The sequence below is a fragment of the Mustela erminea genome, chromosome 5 (assembly GCF_009829155.1).
Source record: "Mustela erminea isolate mMusErm1 chromosome 5, mMusErm1.Pri, whole genome shotgun sequence".
Classification (NCBI taxonomy): Eukaryota; Metazoa; Chordata; class Mammalia; order Carnivora; family Mustelidae; genus Mustela; species Mustela erminea.
This window is the reverse complement of record NC_045618.1, coordinates 18,531,817-18,550,819: the sequence shown is the minus strand read 5'-3', so window position 1 is coordinate 18,550,819 and position 19,003 is coordinate 18,531,817. Positions and strand designations below refer to the sequence as shown.

The 19,003-nt window shown below is 44.3% G+C and overlaps 1 protein-coding gene across 6 annotated transcripts in view; it reads left to right on the top strand.

Moving 5' to 3' along the window:
• The window catches only part of TTC23 (tetratricopeptide repeat domain 23), a 101,722-nt gene that overhangs the window by 19,965 nt on the left and 62,754 nt on the right, over positions 1-19,003 (top strand). For all 6 annotated transcript variants that reach the window (XR_004285612.1, XM_032342173.1, XM_032342172.1 and 3 more), the window contains exons 3-5: positions 4,980-5,103; positions 8,652-8,802; positions 9,233-9,358. Coding sequence is in view for 5 of the 6 variants with exons in the window: in XM_032342173.1 (XP_032198064.1) it covers positions 4,980-5,103; positions 8,652-8,802; positions 9,233-9,358 (401 nt within the window). In the remaining variant the exon portion in view is untranslated. The remainder of the gene's footprint in view (positions 1-4,979; positions 5,104-8,651; positions 8,803-9,232; positions 9,359-19,003) is intronic.

The window sequence follows — 19,003 nt, the reverse complement described above, 5'->3', positions numbered from 1 at the left end:
GAGGCAGCTGTGATGCTGAGATACAACAGGAATTTGGATTTGTGAATCACGGAGGCGATGAAGGGGTTGTCGAGGCAAGAACCAATCATTGGGGTAGGGGGTATATCCAGTTCATGACTTAGCTCTGAGTCTGCTTGGTGGTGGGAGGCTTGCCAGTGTGTTTGCCTAATTGTGATGACTACAGGATGAAGAGCAGGATTATGGAGAGGAGACATGAATTTGGTTTTGAACATGGACTTAATCATTTTCCAACCCATATTTGTTCAGTATCCACTATGTGCCAGGCTCTGTGCGAAGTACACAGTAGGCTGGCAGCCTTTCTCTGCCAGATCTGCAAGAGATCTGCAAGAGAATTAAGCCTTAATTCTTAAGACTTAATTAAGAAGCCTTAATTAGGGGCGCCTGGGTGGCTCAGTGGGTTAAAGCCTCTGCCTTCGGCTCAGGTCATGATCCCAGAGTCCTGGGATCCAGCCTGGCATCAGGCTCTCTGCTCAGCGGGGAGCCTGCTTCCCCCACCTCACCCTCTCTCTGCCTGCTTCTCTGCTACTTGTGATCTCCGTCTGTCAAATAAATAAATAAAATCTTAAAAAAAAAAAAAAGCCTTAATTAAGCAGTTGCAGTCAGCATTGTAAATACACGAGCAAGACAGAAGTCGTGACATTAAGGAAGGAGGAGGGGCCTGTCTGTGAAGAGGGAAGGTATGAGCTGAGACCTTAGGAAGGGAGTCAGCATGGAGGAGTTAAGGGAAAAGAGTTCCAGGGAGAGGGAACAGCACATGTGAAGTCTCTGAGGTGGGCATGAGTGTGACGTGTTTGCAGTGAAAGAGGGGACTGCGGTCTGATGTGAAACAGGTGTAGAGAGAGAGTTTTCACTTAGGACCTTGCAGGTCTCTGGCTGAGTGTCCTGGGAGGTCTTAAAAGTGTTTGCAGGAAAGTATTATCATGATGTAATTGGCTTTTTAAAATACCCATTTTTATTCTACTTTTTAAAAATATTTTCAGATTTACACAGGAAAGTCCCCAAGATTCACCAGTTAACATTTGCTTTATTTCTCTGTGTGCATATCATTATTTTCCTGACTGTCTGAGAGTAAATTACAGATATTACTGTCTTTTACCCCCTGAATACGTTAGAGGATACTCTCCAGGTAACCACCGTCCGACAATTAAAGTTAGGAAACTAATATTGGTACGATATTTTCATGTAATCTACAAACCTTATCCATATTTCTCGAAGTATCTCAGTCATGTCTTTGGCAGGAAAAAGAAATCAGACAGATCCATGCTCTGCCCCATAAATTCATGTGGGATACAGTTGTCAAGTCTTTTTAGCCTTCATTGATCTACTAAAATGGTTCTTTAGCCTGTCTTTGTCTTTAATGATCTTGATATTTTTGGGAAAAGTACTGCATTCATCTGCTCTGGCTAGACTGGGTGACTTAACAGACATGTATTTATCACAGTTTGGGAGACTAGAAGTTCAAGATCAGGGTGCCGGCAGGATTGGTATCTGGTGGGAGCTCTGCCCTTGGGTTGTAGATGGGTGCCTTCTTGCCTGCTGGTCATGTGGCCTCTCTGCGGGGGGAGGGGAGGATAAGAGAAAGGTGTCTGTTTTTATAAGGACACTAATCCTGTTGGATCATGGCGCCACATTTATGACCTCATTTATCCTTAATTACTTCCTTAGAGGCCCTATCTCCAAATGCCACCTTGGGGGCATATGTTGAACCTGAATTTGGCCGGGGTGGGGGGGACACAAATATTCAGTCCCTAACAAGTGACTCCAATTCTTTTATATAATATCTCTCAAATCGCTTTGGTCATGTGTTTCCTCCTGAATAGATGCAGGTTATTCATTTGTGGCCAGAGTCCCATAGACACGACCTAGGGGCCTTAGTGCATCATAGCGGGAGGCATAGTATTCTCTTGTCTCCTTACTCTGACACTAACTTTGATCACTTGGCTAGATGCTGTCTGGCAGGTGGCTTCTCTATGGAATTACTATTCTCCCCTTTGTAATGAATCCGTGTCTTGTGGGAAGATTCATCAAGACCCTGTTATCTATCCCATTCCTCATTAAAACTTCACTCCCTAGTTTTAGCTTCCATTAATGAGTCTTGCCTCAATCAGTTATTACTGTGATGTTTGTCAAATGGTGATTCCCTGACTTAAGCATTCTTTCTGCATAAATGCAGAATAATAATAAATAATAAATAAATAATAATAATAAATGTTGGCATTATTATAAGGAAGAGATTTTCCTCCTTTGCACTTTGTTATTCCCTCATTTATGTCATGTATGGGCTCAGGAAATTGTGTTTCGAATATGTTGCAATTCATTATCGTCTCCAAAACTTAAACTGTCCCGTATTTGCCAGTATTGGCCCCTTCATGCTGGCTCCCTCCATGTCCTTGGTACATCCCCATTAATCTTTCCTTTTTTAAAAAATTTTATTTATGTATTTATTTATTTGACAGACAGAGATCACAGGTAGGCAGAGAGAGAGAGGGGAAGCAGGCTCCCTGCTGAGCTGAGAGCCCGATGTGGGGCTCAATCCTAGGACTCTGGGATCATGATCTGAGCTGAAGGTAGAGTAACCCACTGTGCTACTCAGATGCCCCATTCTTTCCTATTTTTTTCACATTCATCTGGCACTTCCCTTGCTCCAACTGTGGATTCAGGGACTCCTGTTTCCTCTTAGCAAAGAAGAGTGCTTAGACACCAACATCTGGGTATTAAATACTCATTTTTAAATATATATGTGGCCAGACCTACTGATCATCAGAGCTGCATATTTTAATGTTAAGAAATTTAAGAAAGTGGGGCGCTTGGGTGGCTCAGTGGGCTAAAGCCTCTGCCTTCGGCTCAGGTTATGATCCCAGGGTCCTGGGATTGAGCCCCGCATCGGGCTCTCTGGTCAGCAGCGAACCTGCCTCCCTTCCTCTCTTTCTGCCTGTCTCTCTGCCTACTTGTGATCTCTGTCTGTCAAATAAATAAATAAAATCTTTAAAAAAAAAAAAGAAGTTAAAATAAAGGGCATCAGATTAGATTGTTTCCAAGGCTCATCCCAGTTGTGAAACTGCCTGCCTACTTGTACTTCTCTCCTCTCTACCTCCTCCCCATGCCTGTTGGATGAAACCACTGGCACTGGCAGAATAAAGATCAGAAAGCCAAAGGGACATTTGCACTTTGCGTTCTAGCAAGTAAGAAGGTGGGGGGAGGACAGGCTGCTCTTTTGTACCCTGTCCCAGTTGCAGGTAACGAGGACCAAGGCTATGATGGGGGCAGGGGGCGGCGGTTAACTTTCAAGCTATGTAGCCCCCTTCTTAGCAATCTGCAGTTGGGATAGACTCATTATCAGATCAGGTCCTCTCTCTTTCGGGTGGACTATCTGTCTAGACTCCCCACAGTTTGCATCATTTCTTTCTTTCTCATACACTACTCATTTGCCGTCTCTCCATGGAAGCCATTCCCTTAACTCTCGGCATTAGCTGGGCTCTACCGGCCAAGAGAGAACCCATTGCCAAGACGGCTCACTCCTCTGGTTTTCTAATTGGCATCAGCCATTGGTGCCTTTCTACCTGCGCCTCTCCGTGGGACCACTTAGGCTTCCTCGTGGCGTAGTGGTTAGGTTATTATGCCATAACCAAATACCTCAGACTGGGTACCTTCACCAACAGAAGTTTATTTCCTCAGAGTTCCAGAGGCTGCAAGTCCAAAATCTAAGTGTTGGCAAGGTTGATGTCATTTGGAGGCTTAGCTTGCAGAGGGTGTCCTCTCGCTGTCCCCAGTTCTTTCTTTCTGTGTGCCCCACCCTGGTGTCTCTTCCTCTTCTTATAAGGACATCAGTCCTATTGAATTAGGGCTCTACCTTAACTGCCTCATTTCACCTTACATTTTTTTTTTTTAAAGATTTTATTTATTTATTTGACAGAGAGAAATCCCAAGTAGATGGAGAGGCAGGCAGAGAGAGAGAGAGGGAAGCAGGCTCTCCGATGCGGGCCTCGATCCCAGGACCCTGAGATCATGACCTGAGCCGAAGGCAGCGGCTTAACCCACTGAGCCACCCAGGCGCCCTCACCTTACATTTTTAAAGACCTCTCTTCACATACATTCTGATGTACTTGGGGCTCCAACGTTTGGGGTTGGGGGGCACATAATTCAGCCCATAACAAGTTCCAAATAGAAACAGAAAACGGAAGCCTCTAGTTCCTTAAGACCTGAGCCCCCAAACATGGCACCGCATCATTTTCTCCATATTTCATCAGCCCATCGTAAAGCCCAGATTCAAAGGGAAGGAGACATAGACTTCCGCCACTGGATGGAAAGAGTCAGAGAACTCTGGAGTGATCTTGTAAAACTACCAGCCTCGCTGGGAGTGTATTGCTGCTCTGAGCTGACCCGGACCTGGAGAGGCCAGCTCCCTGTTCTCTTTGTCCTGACACCGAATGTAAACGGAATTCTCACTCCTTTAATGAAATCTGTTCGTCAGTCCTGCCAGCCTCATTGCCATGCTGTTGTCCTAGGCTGCTAAGAAAAGTACTTGAGTTGAGAACCAGTGAGCATTATTAGAAATCCCACTACTGACTTGCCCACTGGTGCCTGAGCTGTAGTTGTTGTTCACAGCCGGGGAGCTAGAAACCCTAGGGAATGGTGATAAGTCTGCCCTGGTTTTTCCATGTCTTCTTGATTTATCATATTTTTTTAAATGTACTACAAGCTTAAATGTTTTAGAAATTGAAATACACCGTGAATTCTACTTCTTTCTGCCATTTATTGTCTCTTTTACCCCACCCGATGAACAGCCCCCTCCTCCCCAAAGACATCTTTGCCTGTTTTGTTCTCTGATGGACCCCAAGTGCTTACAACCATGTCCAGCACTCAGGGGGCACTCGGGAAATACACACGGGATCGAAGTGCAGGTTGACTCCGTGTTTTCCGTTGTCTGACTGCTAAAGCCCATTTTCTCTCCGTCGCAGTATAAACAGGCGGTCCGCGAGCTGGTTCGCTGCGTCGCACTGACGAGAATTTGCTATGGCGACTCCCATTGGAAACTGGCAGAGGCACACGTCAATCTGGCTCAGGGCTACCTCCAGCTGAAAGGTGAGTTCCTCGCAGACCCGGGAGGATCACTCCTTGGGCTTCCGCTCTTCCGTGCAAATGTGACTCACAATTGCCTGGAAGGAATCATTAGGCTTTCTTGAATTGTCTGCTGTCCACACATTGAAGAGCCCTCTCCTTCAGAAAGGGTCAGTAAGATTTTTTTTTTTTTTTTAAGATTTTATTTATTTGACAGACAGAGATCACAAGGAGGCAGAGAGGCAGGCAGAGAGAGAGGAAGGGAAGCAGTCTCCCTGCTGAGCAGAGAGCCCGATGCGGGGCTCGATCCCAGGACCCTGAGATCATGACCTGAGTCAAAGGCAGAGGCCTAACCCACTGAGCCCCCCAGGAGCCCTGGATTTTTTCTATGATCTATAAAAAGAGAAGGAGGATTTGAGCCCTTTGGATGACTTTGGAGGATCCTTTTTTAAACATTTAAATTTAATTAATTAACATATGATGTATTGCTGGTTTCAGAGGCACAGGCCTGTGATTCATCAGTCTTCTCTAACACCTGGCGCTCATGACCTCACCTGCCCTCCTTAATGTCCATCGCCCAGTTACCCCCCATCCTTCCACCCTCTTCCTCCCCAGCAACCCTCAGTTTGTTTTCTACGATTTAAGAGTCTCTTATGGTTTTTCTCCCTCTCTGGCTTCATCTGGTTTTATTTTTTTTAGAGGACCCTTTTTTATGATCTTAAAAGTAGGGTTCGTGGGAGAGAATTTGTTAGCTTGGAAGGCCCTGTAGAAGGTGCCCAGTGGAGCAGGGACCTGAAATAAGATCCGTCCACATTTGTTTTGATGAAGAATCTCTTGCCCTATACATGGCCCTTCTCCTCCCCCACAAAAAATACACAAACCAAGAGACTAAATCAAGCTGGCAGTGAATAAAAGGTAATGTATCAGCTCATACAGCTTGAAAAGCCAAGGCCAAAACTTGCTGTAGACTTAGCCGGATCCGGGAGTTCACACAGTGTCATCAATTCTGTGTCTTTCTCTTATCCCACCGCTCGGCTCTCTTTCTCTCTGTGTGGACTTCAGGCTTAGCCAGGCTCTGCCCGCATGACAGCGGCAAAGCTTGCGAAGCTTTAAATTTCCCTCATCAGCGTTCCCAGGACAGAAAGAACATCTTTCCACCCAAATCTCAGGGTTTGGGGGTTCTAATTGGGCTGACTTGGATAGTATGTCAAGGGCGAGGAATAGTCTGATGGGCTAGATCTAGATCTGCCTTTCAGCTCCACTGGATCCTGGGGGACAGGCTGGCCTCGGTCAAAATCGCATGAACTGAGTGTGCAGGGACCCAGGCGTCCCCAAAAGAAAACAGGAAGAGGGATGGAGGCAGGGAGGGCAAAAGCAGCAGGATAGCATGTCCTCTCCGTTCTGACTGGGCGCCCTAGGACGGGGTGTAAAGAGTACGTCTCCATACTCCTTTCTTCAACTGAAAAGCAGTGATAATGATGATGGTGGCACTTTAACTTGCCACGATTGACCAGCGAATACATAAAATAACAAGAAATGGAAAACACCGCAATGCTCAGTACAGAATTACCACCCAATACATTTGGCTAAATCTGATTATCGACTGGTCCCACCTATTAGATCAAAGACTGTTGGAGCCAGAGGGGACCCTGGAGATCATCTAGTTCAAACCCTAACCCCTGGGAGGCCTGGGTGGCTCAGTGGGTTAAAGCCTCTGCCTTTGGCTCAGGTCATGATCCCAGGGTTCTGGGATCAAGTCCCGCATCGGGCTCCTTGCTCAATAGGGAGCCTGTTTCTCTCTCTGCCTCTGCCGGCTTGTGCTTTCTCTCTCTCTCTCTCTCTCTGACAAATAAATAAATAAATAAAAATATTTAAAAAGAAAAAAACAAAACAAACCCTAACCCCTTCCTATAATTTTAGACTCAGAGGGAACAGGGACGCTGAAACAGCTTGCCACAATTTACATTGTTAGTAAGTAGATGATCCAAGACTCAGACCTCAGATTTTGCACGCCAGTGCTGGTGGCCTAGCATCTGGGATTTCAAATGATGCTTTTCTTCCACAGCCCGCTACCTTTTTGCAATGATAGTCTTGCTTTCTCAATTTAGAGTGAAAGCAGCCTCTACTCTTCATGAAGGTCTTATTAAAAGCCAGACGCCATGCTAACCATCTCCCACACATGTTCTCATTCATTGTTCATCACAGTCCTATACGGGGCATAGTATTATCATCGCTATTTACAGTTGTGGAAGCTGAGGCTTCAGAATAAGTGGTAGTTCAGGGAACTCATTCTGGGCACTTGGATATCAGAAGCCAGTGTTCCTAAACCTCAACCCACACAGCCTCGGTCGACTGAGTTCCTTGAGGGAATATACCAAAGTTGGTAATACGGTGCACCATTATTTTTGTCATAGCGCATGCGTAATTGGCACTAGTAAATTTCGCGTAGGTTGATTACATGTGTGCTTTAAAAAAATTAGACGAAATTCTCTGAAGTAATGAGCGCTGGGTGTTGTATGCAACTGATGAATCACTAAATTCTACCTCTGCAACTAATAATACAGTATATGTTAATTAAATTGAATTTAAACTAAACATTAAAACAAACAAACGGAAAAAAAATTAGACAAAATTCTCTACGCGTTCCCCCATGGAGAGCATACCCCGGATTTTCTCCATCAGAAAATATACTCTTCTGTTTTACAGACACAGGAACAGAATTAATTTCATATTTTTGACAGCTTTTTTTTAGAGATTTGAGATATAATTTCATACGATGGAAAAATAGAAGACCAAAGGTTTATGGCTGTGGGCGGAAGAGAGGATGCTGGTGTGGGAGAGGAAGAGAGGGGTGTGGCGAGGCAAAAAGCCCTGAAACCTAACCCGTGACCCCCACTGTCACTCTCACCACAAATTAATAAGCCCATGGAAGAACTCTGGCGTGCACTGGGGAATTAGTGCTTGGAAGTAATTACTTTTCTCTTTGTTCCATTTTGTTTCATGTTAGTCCATAACATTGTGCAAATAAGAGATTGTAGCACATTAGCCCATTCGGTCACTGGAATCCTATTTGTAAGTTTTTGTAGATTGTCACTGTATTTGTATTATGTTAAAATACATCTCTGATGTTATGATTAGAGATGGACAAGCAGAAGATTCAGAAGTTTTAGTATTTCATTAAAGACCGCTGTCACAAAGCCAGGATTAAAAAATTCATGAATATCTAGTTTCCTGCCCAGAATGCTATAGTCCTTGCATTCCATTTGTTTTTCTTATAATTATTTAGAACCTATTGTATCTCTGATATTGGTGAGGTTTCAAAGTTGTTCAGTTCCCGCTCACTCTGTTTACTTCTAGAAAGGCCATATGGGGAGAAAGTTGTCTTATGTACTCGGTGGAAACCACTCCTTTGGTTTTTACAGTCGGGACAGTATTTCATGCTGTCCTGATCCATTTCTGTGTGCCTCTTGCCAATGCTTGAGGAGACCTCGTTTGATTTCCCAGCCAGAGATAACTCTAGTCCTGTCCCACTGACGTGAAAGAGAAACTGAGACCTCTTTCTTTGTCTGCAGGACTGTCACTGCAAGCAAGGCAACATGCAGAAAAAGCCAAAGAAATCCTTACCAACTCCATCCAGCCTCCCTATGACAACGACACAGATGTTTTCAAGTGTTCGATTGAGCTGTTCCATACCATGGGGAGGGCCTTACTCTCCCTTCAAAAGTATCCTTTTGTTTCTAATCTTTCCACCTAGAAATGCCTGCTGTAGTGATTATATTTAATTTTTTAATTTTCTTTCTTCTTCTTCTTCTTCTTTTTTTATTTTTAGGATTTTATTTCTTTCTTTGAGATAGAGAGAAAGAGCAAGAGAGAGAGAGAGAGCACGAGCAGGGCACAGAGGGGGAAGCAGACTCCCCGCTGAGTAGAGAGCCTGAAGCAGGGCTCCATCCCAGGACCCTGAGATCACAACCTGAGCCAAAGGCAGATGCTTAACCCATTGAGCTCCCCCCAGGCGCCCCTTTATTTTCAAGGCCAAATCAAAAAGTGACTGGTGGTTCAGGAAGGGTGATGGGAAATTTAAGAGCCAAGGATGTCCAGGTACTGGGGGCCCAGAATCTAGAACCATGTGTGAATTTTCCTGAACACAGTCCAGATTTAAGGAAGCTTCGGAGAATTTGTCGAAGGCAGAGCGACTTGCAAAGGAGCTGCTGCAGTGTGGAAGGATTATAAAGGAGGAATGGATAGAAATCCAAGCACGGATCAAATTGTCATCTGCACAGTAAGTTTCCAGTTTCGGTTGTTTTAAATACACGGTGACCAGGGGTTCTCTGCCAGAAGAATCTTCTTCAGGCAGAAGGAGCTTCTCCACGATGCTGTGTCCGTGGCTTCCCTGTGGCCGTTGTCCAGAAGCAAAAGAGGACCATGGTCATGTCACAGCAGCCACAACCAAGGCATGTACATCAGTGACACTTTATTTTTTACAAGATTTTATTTATTTATTGCTGTGAGAGAGAGCACAGAAAGAAAGGGAGAAGCGGGCTCCCCCCAGGACCTTGAGATCACGACCTGAGCTGAAGGCAGACGCTTAACCAACTGAGCCACCCAAGCACCCCCTCCTCAGTGTTTAAATCACCATGTATCTCATACCACAGAGATGAAGATATTTCTAATATGCATAACTAGGAGAGAACTTGTATCTAGAATCTGTAAAGAACTGCTGTATATCAATAAAACAGAGACAAACGACTGCATAAAAAAGTGAGCAAGAGACTTCACAATAAAAGGATGCCCACACAGGTAATAAGCATACTAAATGTTCTACCTCATTGGTCATCAGGGAAGTAAAAATAAAAGTCATGAGCTACTACTACAGCTCCACTAGAATGGCTAAATTTTTTTAAATCTTTTTTTTTATTATGTTCGGTTAGCCAACATATAATAATAACTCATTGGTTTTTGGTGTAGTGTTCAATGATTCATTAGTTGCATATAACACCCAGTGCTCATTGCCCCACGTGCCCTCCTGAATACCCATTATCCGGTCACCTCATCCCCCCACCCCCCCTCCCCTCTGTAACCCTCTGTCTGGTTCCCAGAGTTAAGAGTCTCTCATGGTTTGTCTCCATCTCTGATTTCTTCCCGTCTAGTTTTCCCTCCTTTGCCCTGTGGTCCTCCACGCTATCCCTTATGTTCCACAAAGGAGTGAAACCATATGATAATTGTCTTTCTCTGCTTGACTTATTTCACTGAACATAATCTTTTCCAGTTCCATCCATGTTGATGCAAATGGTGGGTACTCATCCTTTCTGATGGCTGTGTAATATTCCATTGTATACACGGACCACATCTTTATCCATTCATCTCCTTCCACAGTTTGGCTGTTGTGGACATTGCTGCATAAACACTGGGGTGCATGTGCTCCTTATTTTCACTGTCTGTATCTTTGGGGTAAACACCTAGAAGTGCAATTGCTGGATCGTAAGGTTGGCTGAAGTTTTTTGAAAGACTGATAATATCAAGTGTTGGTGAGGATGTCAGGGTCTCAAATACTTTCTCATATGTTGTCATTTAGAATATATTTGGTATAACTGCTTTGGAAAACTGGCTTTATCTTCAAAATCTGAATGTTCATCTACTCTATGACATAGCAGTTTCCCATAAATAGAACAGAAATGCACACATATGTTCACCGAAAGACAGCCAAGAATGTCCAAAGCTACGTTATTTGTAATAACCGAGAATCAGAAACAACCCAACTGTTCATCAAAAGCAGAATAGATAAAATTGTGATCTGTTCATGCTAAGGAAATGATCAAACTGCTCCTCTGCTTCCCATCATGGACGACTCTCACACAAAATGTGTCGTGCAAGAAGCCAGACCGAAGAATTCATACTGTGTGATTCCATTTATGTAATGAGAGGAGGAAGAGAGCAATCACTGGGAGGGCCGGCCATCCAGAATTTCTTCCCTGTTGTATCTGTTGAAACCTAACTAACAATGCGACAACTTAATGTCCAGAAAAAGAGGGTTAAACTATCCTCAGCCAGAATCCCCCCCACCTCCTCTAAGACGTCTTTCCAAATAGCAGTACCAAATCTTGCCAGCAGATGGCGCGCCTCGTTCACATCTGTGCTTAGTACCAAACAAGAATGTAGATGTTTCCAGCTGTCCTACAAAGTTACTTTGTGTTTAGCTGAGTTGTGTTAAACTTCACCGCTTCTTTCAGTGCTGGTTCTTCACAGGGACATACTCCCTGGCACTTGCATGTTTCAACTGCATGGTTTTCATCTGATCACTCTGCTTTGTTTCCTCATTAAATTATGAGTATTTTGCCTACACAGAGCTGCTTTAGAAATTTACGAGGCTTTGTTTTTGTACATTACTGCTTATGTTCACAAGCACAAGGGCCTTTTCTTTTACCAGATCTCGGTGGTAGAAGACCGGGATAATGTCTCTGGCAGCTCTCATGGGATCGGTGTTCCTCTTAAAAGGGTATCTTTCATGCATCCTCTCCCTCCTTCTGCCTCGCCTTTTATGGTACCCATCAGGCCAGGCTGGTTCTTTTCTCCTTGGGCTGACAGATAAATGCTGCCGGGTGACTCATGCTCTGTGCCTTCTATCCCTAACTGTGGGCTGAAGCCTTGTCCCTTTTGCCTGCCCTCCTCTGTTCTAGCCCTACTTTTTATTCACAACTTATTAACTTCGAAGAGTGAGTCCAGAACATATTTCTGTACCTCGTTTTTCTAAATGTGATCGAGAAACTCGGTGGTGAAAATGGGCAAACCTTTCCCCTGTGTTAAGAATTATTTTCTACCCAGGTAACCACCTGGGGAGCCACCCAGGCACCCCAATATTTTATGTTTTAAAAAAATATCTACACCCACTGTGGGGCTCAAACTCATGACCCCGAGATCAAGAGTCACATGCCCTACAGACTGAGCCAGCCAGGAGCCCCGATAGACCCTTTTTTAAAAAATAGTAATTATAGTTATTATCCAATGCAATGTTTCTCTTTGTGCAGTTTCATCTCGGAAATGATTTGGTTTTAAACATGTGCTTATATCATCACAATCTAAGATTCTGTACTTCAAGACTGCCCCTGGTGTGCAATATTCTTTCCTGTTCTTGTCCTTTGCCTTGGGAAAGGCTAAGCATTCTGTGTCTTTTGTGCTTTTGTGAACCACCTAAGCTAAAACCAAGATAGTCTTATATTTTTATTTTTAAGCTTGACTTTGTTTCTTTGTTGTGCTTCTTTGTAATCCAGTATAGCCTTGAGATTTGGAAAGTGATTCTAACATAAGCTTTTCCAGGAGGGAAGGAGATGAGGAAGCTTTCTCCCTTCCTGGTATTTCCTGGGAAGGGGTAGAAGGTAATGGAATAAACCGTGGCATGTGAGATTTCGTGTATATCTACCTGACACCACCTCATTGGTATGCTGAAATTCGACTTAGTTCCATAGGCTTCCCCATAATCTGTCCCCAGTGGCTTTTACTGAGAATTTTTGATACTCCAGTAATCACCTTTACTCTCTTGCTTTTAGATCCTACAGTGTTCAAACCAGTAATCTCTAAATCTTGCTTTCAGGGCTAAGCTCTATTTTTTAGGTTCATACCATCACCTCGAGGTCCTTGGTGTCTAAGCTTATACCTCTGTAGATGTGTTTCTTTAAAGAATCCCCTTCTCTGCCTCTCTTTTTTTGTGTATAAAGTCTCTGACGAATGCTCCTGTGTTCAAAGCCCTGCTTCTCCTTTTCCTCCTCCGGGAAATGCCCTGTACTTCTCCAGAGATGTTTCTCGGGTCAGCTTCTCCCCTAGGACACTATTTGCCTAGCATGCCTTATGCTTGTTTCACAAAGAAGGAAATGATTTCTTTTTCTGGTGCTCTTTTTCGTCCTCTATTCCTTTGATTAAAGAAATGCTCTTCCCTTACACAAAATCTTGAGTTTTGAAAAATCAGTGCTTTTTTTTTTTTTAATGCAGAGAAGCACAAAACTTCACATGGCACAAAACTTCATATACTTTCTCTGCTCTCTATTTCTCGAATCCCTTAAAGTTTGAAATTTCAGAGCGTTATATTTTTGTCTTTTTCTTTCTAACACCTTATAAAACACATTTCCTTATCTCCTTCTAATACACATTTCCTTACACAACTACAAATAATAACGTGATTTTAGGCAACCACACCAACCACTGATTCTTAACCACCTTCTGTGTTAGGCTCTTGCAAAGTGTTTTTTAGACTGGTCTCATTTAGTCCCATGTGCTGGGCACTCTTCCTGGTACCATTTTCAAATGGAGCAACCAATGGGTTGGGAGGTCGTTTCCCGGGGTCACACAGCTGGGAATGGCAGAGCAGAGCCAGGTCCCTCTACCAAACTTGGGTGTCCGAGTTCCTCTCCATAGCCCAGATCACATTCGCTGTGCAGAAAAGAGACCCAACAATACAGTCTACAGAGCAAAGCCTTTAGATGTGTGTGCCAGAGAGTAGGCAGAAATCCAGATGTAAGCCTTTTCTCCCTCTAGCTCTAGAAAATCCCACTTGTCCTCTTTCCGGATTGATTTCACGAGATTTCTATGATCAGCAACCTCCCCACAAATCCTTTGCTTTTCGTCGTTGCCCCGTATTCTTGCCAAGTTCCGGAGCTTTTATTTATTTATTTTTAAGGATCTGATTGATTTATTTGAGAGGGAGAGAGAGTATGAGTGGGGGAAGGGAGGAGAAGCAAAGGTTGCCGGGAGAGGGAGCAGCAGCCTCCCTGCTGACCAGGACTGGTGATCCCAGGGCCGAGGACCCGAGCTGAAGGCAGACGCTTCACCAGCTGAGCCACGCAGGCGCCCCCAAATTCCAGAGCGCCTTAAAAGGAGGCCCTCTGTTGTCTTAGCGATACCAAAGAGATTGCCTTCATTTGTGGCCTGTTGAAACAAGTCTCCACCCCTGTGAGATCTTCTGCAGCCTATCTGAAATGAGATAGTGTCTCATCACGCGCTCTGGGGAATTATTGCGGATGTATTTTCATTCAATAAAATATGTTGTGGTTGAAGTTGTGGACCTGCCAAATTCACATACTGCCACATTCTGTTGTTCAAAACTCTCTATCTTTTCATCTGTCTGGTGTTTCCTAAAGCCGCCTAAACATATTATGGGCACGCTAGACAATAAATCCTCAAAGCGTTCCCGGCAGGCAGAGAAAAGCGGAAAATGTTGCCATCCCAAACATTACACAGACTGAATGTGACTGGCGAGATTACCTGAAATGGACTGAGGCTTTAAGTGAGTTGGACGCGGGGGGGGGGGGGGGGGTAGGCAAGGCTCTCACGTAAACATTCCCTGATAGGGTACCCCCTCCATTCCTTTTTTATTAAATATATTAAATATATTGTGAAGCTAAAGTCATCTTATTTCCTGTTTTGTCTTTTCTTTTACGTGAGCAGCATACTCTCGATGAGCTCCAGAAGGCTCCTCAGAGATGACATTAGCTTGATAAGCCTCGGCTCCCGACGGTCAGGTGGGTGCCAGGACCCTGGACAGAGAGCCGGCAGCAGCCTCATGGGGCCGGGCCTGGACTGTGCTGCTTTCTTGGCACACACGGAGCTAGAGAGGGTCGCATTTGTTCCTCCTTGCAACAGCGTAAAATTACAGATACTGTTAGGCAAATACATACACACTCACAAGCTTACCAAATAGGACATTTCGGCTACAGGGAGGCCTGTACCGTGTCCTTCCCAATCCCGTGTTCTTCCCCCAACATTACAGGCAATCATTATGCTTAATTTAGTGTTTTTCATTCCTCTGAATGTGTGTGTGTGTGTGTGTGTGTGTGTATAGATAGATATAGATATAGATATAGATATAGATATAGATATATAGATATATAGCCATGGGAATACATAGTATTATTCCTCATTTTTCAAACTTTCTATGTATATTTCCTTCTGTAGCTTGCTCCCCCGCATTACATTTGTATTTTTGAGATGTACTCCTATCAGCTGTTACACAGATCTCTAGTGTCTTCATTTTATTTATTTATGTTTGTTTGTTTGTTTATTTTTAAAGTAGGGCTTCCCACCCAGCATGGAGCCCACTGAGGGGCTTGAATCACAATCCTGAGATCATGACCTGAGCTGAAATCAAGAGTCAGACGCTTGGGGCGCCTGGGTGGCTCAGTGGGTTAAGCCTCTGCCTTCGGCTCAGGTCATGATCCCAGGGTCCTGGGATCGAGCCCCGCATCGGGCCTGCTTCCTCCTCTCTCTCTCTGCCTGCCTGCCTCTCTGCCTACTTGTGATCTCTGTCTGTCAAATAAATAAATAAAATCTTTAAAAAAAAAAAAAAGAGTCAGACGCTTAACCAACTGAGCCACCCAGGCGCCCTTCTAGTCTTTTGATTTTAAACCCACACATTGTGTTTTATCCATCGGACTTACCCCCGACTTAATCATCAGTGCTCACAGGGCAAACGTGTAAATTCAGTGGGATGAAATTCCAATTTCACTCTTGCACATGTCTCTTTGGGCACACATTCAAGATTATCTCTGAGGTCTGTGCCCAGGGGGGAATTACTTAGTTGACAAATATCCACATTCTCAGCTTGACGGAGTTTGCCCAAACACCAATCCATGCTCTCACCAGAAGGATATGGAAATTCCCCATTACTCCACATTCTTGCCAACACTTGATACTGTCAGACCTCTTATCTGTGCCAATCATATGGTTTCTTTAACTGCCTTTCCCTGATAGTGAGGTCGAATGTCATTTTGTATGTTTTCTGGACATTTGGAAATCATATTCTATGAATTGTCTATCGGTATCTTTCGCTATTCTTTAATTGGGCTGTTGTCGCCCTCGGCCTGCAAGAACGACAACCAGCCTGGTATGGTGTTAATGCCTCATTCCGTTTATTTCGTCAACTTCCTTAGCTTATATGCAGCAGGGTGACCAATAAGGGACCAAGCAATGGGGAGAGCCAATGAGAGTCTTGTTACTATGCTGATTAAATTTGAAACAGCCAATGACTATGTCCTCCTTTAGGCGGGCTTCACCAGAACGTTCCTTGTTTACTTGCAGCGTATTTTGCTGGCAGTGAGCCAAGCGCCATCTTGTAATGGCGGGGACTTTCCCGGCCGGAGGCGGTCCCCGACAGGCTGTTTGCATTTTTCTTATTAATTTGTAGACATTCTTCATGTTTCTGGCAAGTTATTTGCTCCTTACATATATTGTATGTACTCCCAGGGTGTAATTTGGTCTTTTTACTTTCTTTATGTTGACTTCTGATGTACAGGAGTTTTTATTTTTAAGGTGACTCAATTTATCCCACTTTTCTGTTCTGATTTATATTTTATGTATCTTGTTTAAAAAAGTCCTTCTCTACCCACAGTCATGGAATTACCTTTTCTTATATTTTTCTCTCAAACATATCAAAGTTTTGGTTTTTAAATTCAGGCCTCTCTATCCCACTTAGAACTTTCATGTGCATAGTGTGAAGGATCTATTTTTTTTTTCCCCTGTGGATGACCGAAGTAAGGGGGTAAAAAGGACTTTCAGCTACAAGAGAAAGAAGAACTCAGGGTTTGAAGAATTCAGTGCTTTGAAACTTGGGGCCAATAATAAGCTGACCAAAAAAAAATCTTTTAATTTTGGAGTGTTCAGAAATGGCAACAGGTCACCTTCAAGTACGGACGCCTCGTGTGTGATTGTGTCCCTTCGGGGCTGGCTCCCTGTTAAAGTTCAGCTGGCTGGATGTCATGGGATTCATGCGATGTGCTTTCATTTGGACATTCAGGTTTCAGGGGCAAAACTATGGCCAGTGAAAGTCACGTGTTTGTTCCTGATGAATTTGCCGGCTTCTGGGTCCCTGTCCCAGTGATATTCAAATTATGTTTCCAGGCAGGGAGACAATAGAAAGTGGGACTTGAGCACAGTGTGATTTAAAAAATGTATATATATGTGGTGCTCCCATATCGAAGTAACTGCTCGGGGTGAGTATACCCAGTGTTCTTCTATTAGGGAAGCTGAAGGAAGAGAAACCTCCCGGCCTGGGTTGGCCAGCAGGGGTTCCATATTCACTTGCTACGACTGCTGTAAGAAAGTACCACCCACTAGGTGACATGAACAACAGAAAGGTTCTTCTCTCATAGCGCTGGGGGCTGGAAATCTGAGCTCAAAGTGTCAACAGGGACTGGAACAGATGCTCCCTCCTAGCTTCTGGGGGTTCCTGGCAATCTTTGGTGTTCCTTGACTTATAGATGCATCACCCCAATCTTGCCCCATCTTCATATGGCCTTCTCCCTCTGTGTGTGTCTTTGTGTCCTTTTTGTAAAGACACCAGTCATATTGGACTAGGCGTCCCCCTACTCTAGTATGACATCTTCTTAATATAACTAATTATATCTACAACAACCTTATTCCCAGATAAAATCACATTCTCAAGTACTGGAGGTGAGGAATTGAACATATGAATTTGGGTAGGAGGAGACAATTCAAGCCCTAATGAATTCCTACAAGATTTCCTTTATTCCACTTTTTATAAAATTTCAGCAACTTCCCCAAGCTTTAACTAGATCAGTAGTTTATAATATTCTTGCTACCAAATCAATGTGAAAATGTGCTTTTAAAAAAAAAAAAAAGATTTTTATCCTAAACTTTATTCTGGAATCTGTGAAAATTCAGGTATGAACTATAGCCTCACTGCGTCTAAGCTAATGGATCTGTATTTGTAGGTTGTTTCTTCCTCCCTCCCTCCTCAGCTTCTCCTCCTTCCTTCTGTCAGGCAGCTGGTCCTACCTGAGGTCCCTACCTTCATAGGTTCTAACACTAAAGGGATTGGCATCGAGTTACCAGGAAGTTATAATATAACATGGGGAGGGGGTGTTTCCTGAGCAGGAAAGGTTCATCGCTCCATGGGAGTGCAGTTGGTGTTCATGGAGGCACCCAGCCCAGTCTGGGGTGTCAGGGACAGAGCAGGGATCAAGAAGAGAAAGCCCAAGTGCCCAAGCCTCATCATTTAAGGAAGCACTCACTCTAGGGTGCCCACCCTACACTTGCCTGCCCTTGAGAATGAGTGCCACCTTAAATGAGGTGTCCTACCTGTCTCTCTGGTCCCACTCTCATCCTGGCCCTTCTCAGGGAAGCCTTCCTAAAGGAGGAGACTGCTAAGCTAAAATTAAAAGAGGATCAGTAGTTAGGAAGATGAATGGAAGTTTGCCAGGCAGAGATGGAAGAAAGAAAGAACATTCCAGCTAGCAGGCCCAGCAAACACCCAGGGGAAAGATCCACACAAAGGGGGAGTTGAAAGGAGGCTGGCCTCAGGGAAGTCAGAGGGGAAGGTTTAGGTGACATGCAAGAGTCATCTGAACTCATCAAGTCCAGGGAGACTCAGGTCCCAGCAAAACCACTGTCACCTCTGCCACCATTGTGCATGGTTGGATGAGGGAGAGAGCCTTTGTGAGAATTGGAAAAGGTGACCTCTTTTCGAGGCAAAGATAGCTTTGGGTCTAAGTGCACAGTTCATTCTGCAGAGTGTGGCCTGGCCTGAAACTCCCATGTGTGCCCTCAGGCAGGTGTCCAACGGAACTTAGGCACAGAGGAAGGAGCAGGAGTCTGTGGGTGCAGACCCAGACCCTGCAGGCAGGAGTTTGAGCTCCTTAGTGCTGAACCAGGCCTCCTAAACCGTGCCCCAGATGGCCTGGTGGGCAGCCCTCAGCTTGGCTGGGAGATTGGCTTTTCTGTTCTAGCCCATCTTTAACACATTCTGAATTCCACTCATCTGGGTAACTTTGGAAGCTATATAGAACTTACTTTTCTTCTATAACTCACCAGTCCTCAAACTAATTTCCTTAAGCACAGCCTGTTGGCTTGAAACAATCAGCCAAATTCTGGGTTCATCACCAGTTTCTGGATTCTTCCATATCTGCATTCTGCAGAGGTCATA